A 4786-nucleotide genomic window follows, 5' to 3' on the forward strand; every position below is an offset into this window, starting at 1 on the left:
TTAGTTTCTGCAAATGATGATACATCTTTGTCTATATAAGCAATGCTTTTGTGAGCAGTTCTGCTTTGACATTGAAGTGTATTGTTTCATAGAAGTCACTTCACTGAGACTCAGTGCTAACATGATTTGCATCTTGGTAACACTTAACATTGCTTTGAATCTCCCTGTTCCCCTTCTCCCCCATGGCCAGAAGCACACACAGAAACTCTTCTAGTTACTAGACATGTCATCAGAGAAGACCTCAGAAGCCAGATGAATATTTTACTTTGCTTTTTAGAATGTGGAGGCACCAATGCTTCACAAATCAATGTTAAAAGTTGTTTAAAGCATTATCGAAGATAAGTATTCCTTCAAAGCCCTTTTTTTCTTCAAAAATAGTAAAACTCATTTATAAAAAACAATCAAAAACAAAACAATGACATCGATAGGATTTTAATTACATGATTCAGGTTGCAATGTAGTTGTCCTGACAATATTCTTTGAAGCCTGATTGCACAATTCTATAACTTATGATAACAAATACATATTTTTACAACCATCTATGATCAAAGTTCTCTGGTTGATGAGTAATATTTTTAAGTGTTAGATACAATGCATGTAAAAATAGAAAGTTTAAGATCTAATCTCATCCCAGAGAATGTTTCTGTTTGATAAAATAAATAAGGCAATAGACAGCCATTATTTAGCAGTGGCTTCCTTAAGATATGCTATTAAATCTGTCCTCTCTTTCTTACTCTTAAGGCCAGTAAAGACCATCTTAGTTCCTGGAATATACTTCTTCGGGTTTTCCAGGTACTCCATCAATGTATCGTCTCCCCAGATTATACCTATGAGAGAACATTATTACAATAACATTGTAGAATTAAATTCAAAATAATTTATATTGTGTATCAGAATCTCTGTATTATTCTTTTCTAAGATGTCCCTATTTTTTAATTTTTTTATAGCTGAATAAAAACAATTCAACAGTATGATATAGTGATTAAGGTGCTGAACTAAAACTCAGAAGATCTTGAATATCCTATACCTCAAAACTGGCTGGGAGACACTGACCAGTCACATTCTCTTAGTTCAACTCCCTCATAGGGTTGCTATGAGGCAAATAGGACACATTACATATTATGCCTACAAAATAAAGTGAAGATATGAATCTAATAAAAAACAGGAATGATATATTAAAAGTTATACATAATAATGATTAAAATAAAGAAAAAAAACAGAAAAGGAACAAAAAGACCCATATAATTCAAACTAAATCTAGCTCAATCATTAGCAAGTTATTAGGTGGGCTGCCTTGTACTGCCCAAATATCTTACCTTAAAATCTATAGACAGAGACAGAACACTAGAGTAGTTTAAAGAGATAAAAAGGAACACAGAACTGTTTGCTTCCCACAAATTTAATATCTTGCAAAATAGACTATAGTTAGAAACAGATTTAAGAGAAAAAAATTAAGATTGTTTTAGGATTATTTTAGAAGACTGACAGATATGCTGAAATGTTAGACCAATCATTGGTTATTATTACAGTAGTTCAAGTGAATGTAGTAAGAAAGTCCAAACATACTTAAACTCTGAAGAAATGTTTTTTGAACCATCTATCAATGCAGATATAATATATTGGTTCACGTATAATTCACATTGTGCCAAAGTAAGCCAAATCAAGGAAGAAAAAATAAACTGTCCCACAGTACCCAACAAATTATAGTTAGAACTAATCATTTAAGAACCCTGGTTAGAATTTGCTTTTAAAAATTCTTCTTCCAACTTCTTTGTGTCATCTTGAAGATGGGGATAATTTAGAATACTTTATCATTCTGAGTGAAACTAAGGTTCTAAAACTTTACAATGGGACTTTAGTATAATTCTGTTAAAAATTCTTCTCCTAGGAAAATTCTACCAGCTATCTACATCAGTGAAAAATACTCCTGCACTAAAATTATCTTACTTGGTAAGTAGGTTTTTGCTGTCCCCCTCCTTGTATCAATGCATAAAGTCAGGACATACAGTGATCTGGATTGCATCATGAACTAACAGAAGTCTAAATCTCCAGTTTAGAAGGATCAAATTATGCAATTGTCACTAAAGAGGACTGCTCACTGGCTAAGGAAACATGGGAAGTGGGGCACCTAAGGGGCAAGAATTAGGATTCATTACATTCCAAAAAGTGTATTAAATCTGAAGGTGATATCTAACATACTAAAATGCCCCTAATGTATATTAAAATACTGTTATCCATTGGAGTGAGAATCCATTTTGTGTGAATGGATGTTTTTAAACATACAACAATCCTTTGGTAATATGTCCTCCCCTTCCCATTGTCATTGCATTTGCTTTGCAAGGTGAGTGTAAAACTTCCATTTTACCTTTGTTTTTGTTGGCTACTGTGTAAGAGTAACCAACAGCTTGACCAGTTTTTCGACCAAACAGACCATGTAGATTGGGACCAGTCTTGTGTTTGCCTCCTTCCTCTACTGTATGGCAGGTTCCACATTTCATAGAAAAGATCTTCTTGCCCTTTTCAACATCTCCCATTGTAAATGCTGAAGAAAAGACATACACATGTCAGCTGGGTTCATTAAAGAAGTATGCAAAAATGGATAGAAATGCAAAGCAGGAGGCATTCTGAAACATTAGTTCATGCACAAACATTAAAAATGGAAGTGAACTGCCAAAATGTATACTTTCCTAATGAATAATATGCTTTAGTACAATAAATTTATTAAAAGCATTTCATACTTCATGTTCCCAATTGCATAAAAGTGACATGAAAATTGTAATGAAGTTTACAAAAAAAAATCACTATATGCTGAATTATTAGGGTTACGAGCCAATTTCCATTTCCAGCCTGGTCCCAGACCCCTGTTCTAAATACAGCCTTTGGATAACAACCTAGCAGCACACTGTCATCACGCTCAAGATAACATAACTGGAATCAATTAAATGATCAATAACTCTAATGCTGAAATTGTGCTTCTAGAAAAAATGTATGATGCATTAATATGCACTTTCACTGCAAATTATTTTCAAATAAACACATGCACTTAGGATATTCTGCAGAAGTGTGCCAAATATATAGTATCAATGCATACGTTATTATGGAAAATATTACTGCAAGTGAGCAGAATTAAGCATATTGATTTAATATCAAAACGAGATCCTCATGTAGTACCATCTGCCCAAAACTCCTGATTCAATTTAATAAATTATTCAGTGACCCTGACTATGACCTCTAATCGACACAGAAACCATTACTTCCACTACCAGGAAGCAGCGAAGGTTAAATCTGCTTACTCCGTCCTTCGTTGTGAATGAATCTTATTTCCAAGGGAAACAACCCCAAGAGGCGCTTCCTCTCTCCTTTAACCAAGTCCAAAATAAGGAGCAACGGTTAAAAGACGGCAGAGATACCTTAAGACTCCCTCTGCCTAAAGACTCCCCAACACTGGTCTCGCTGGGATGAAGTGCATCCATTGGGGACGTGTTAAAGCGGCGCTTTTTTTAAATTTTTAATCAAAGTCACGTTGAGCCGCCGCCCTGACCTCCTTCCTTCGTCCCATATAAGGTCAGATGGCGCAGCAGGCAGCGTGGGAGCGCCTGCTTCGTCTCTTTCGGAAGGAAGGCCTGGCTCCTTCAGTAGTCCCAGCGGGGAGGGGGCCGCTTGAGATGGACCCGGCTTCCTCCATGGGTCACTTTCCTGATGTATTGTACTACAATCCCCATGATCCAGAACCGGGGTGATGGGATTGGTAATCCAACACGTCCACGGAGTGACCGATCGGAGAACAAAGCAGTTCCTCACGTCCAAGCGACGCAGCGAGGATCCAAGGCGGAGGGGGTTCGTTCCATAGCCACGTGGAGCCGCGAGCTGTCTCTTTGAGGTTCTGCGCAAGCGTCGCCCGCGAGCCTGCTGCTCTGACCTCGCGAGCCCTCTGTCCCCGACCCGCCAATCCGCATCAGCTCAGAGCGGTCTCCGGCTTTTCCCACCAAGTCTTTTTTTCCCAATTTCGGAAAGCTCCGCGCAATCTTAGGATGGGGAGGGTTGTCTTTAATTACCAGGCTAAGTCGAGGATTGCGTGTAAGAAATCTGCGGTACCGCACTCGAGCCGATCTTCCTTTCTCAGCCGCACCGTCTCTACCCAAGGACACCCGGTACGCAAGACTTTGTAACCGGTGCCTCTGCAACCAAACTCCCTGCTCGTCTATTGTACGCCGACCAATCAGACGCTAGATAGAAGCAAACTATTGGGCCACCTTGGTGCCTATCATCACCTAGCAAAGTAGATTGAGTTTCGAGGCATGTCTGATAAGCCGGTCTGGTTTTGCGCAATGGGGAAGGACGTAGGAAGGGAGGGAGCTACGCATGCGTATTGGGTCGTTGTAACAAGGTCAAGACTACTTGAAGCCGCTGTGCCTTTCACGATTTTTTTTTTCTTAAGGGTCATGTGAGTGAACTCTTTCGCCGGCAAAAAATGACGTAAACGAGGATTCCGCGTGCAAGGCGAGGAACTTGCCGTTCTTTTGGCGGCAAATAGGTGATAGTGCAGTGGATGGGCGAGCGGATAATGATGCAATTATCAAACTACTGAGAGAGAAAGCTTCTCTTGCACATTCAGAGTCAGTTATTAAGTCCGATGCATTGGAAATATACATCTGGTTTGTAACACTAGAGTGTGGATAGTGTTTATATTATTGTGTCCAAATTGGTGACAGACCCCAGAAGACCTTGGATGACTTCTAAAGCTAAGCAAAATTGAAAAAGGTTGTATTTGGATAGGAGACCACCA

General features: G+C 38.9%; 1 protein-coding gene across 1 annotated transcript; it reads right to left on the bottom strand.

Annotated features, from left to right (window-relative positions):
• Window positions 1–416: 416 nt before the first annotated feature.
• On the bottom strand, window positions 417–4208 carry LOC107282765 (cytochrome c). Its single transcript, XM_015810583.1, has 3 exons — window positions 4056–4208; window positions 2366–2542; window positions 417–827 (listed from the first exon to the last, which is right to left on the bottom strand). The coding sequence occupies exons 2-3, from the start codon at window positions 2532–2534 to the stop codon at window positions 679–681; spliced, it is 318 nt and encodes a 105-aa protein (XP_015666069.1). The 5' UTR covers window positions 2535–2542; window positions 4056–4208; the 3' UTR covers window positions 417–678.
• Window positions 4209–4786: the final 578 nt, after the last annotated feature.

The sequence above is a fragment of the Protobothrops mucrosquamatus genome, unplaced genomic scaffold, assembly GCF_001527695.2.
Source record: "Protobothrops mucrosquamatus isolate PMUCROS unplaced genomic scaffold, P.Mucros_1.0 scaffold12, whole genome shotgun sequence".
Classification (NCBI taxonomy): Eukaryota; Metazoa; Chordata; class Lepidosauria; order Squamata; family Viperidae; genus Protobothrops; species Protobothrops mucrosquamatus.

Coding starts and splice junctions, on each gene's coding strand:
- LOC107282765 (XM_015810583.1), bottom strand. CDS start 2,534: ATGGGAGATGTTGAAAAGGGCAAGAAGATCTTTTCTATGAAATGTGGA. Junction 828..2,365: donor AGTAGCCAACAAAAACAAAG/GTAAAATGGAAG, acceptor GTTCTCTCATAG/GTATAATCTGGGGAGACGAT.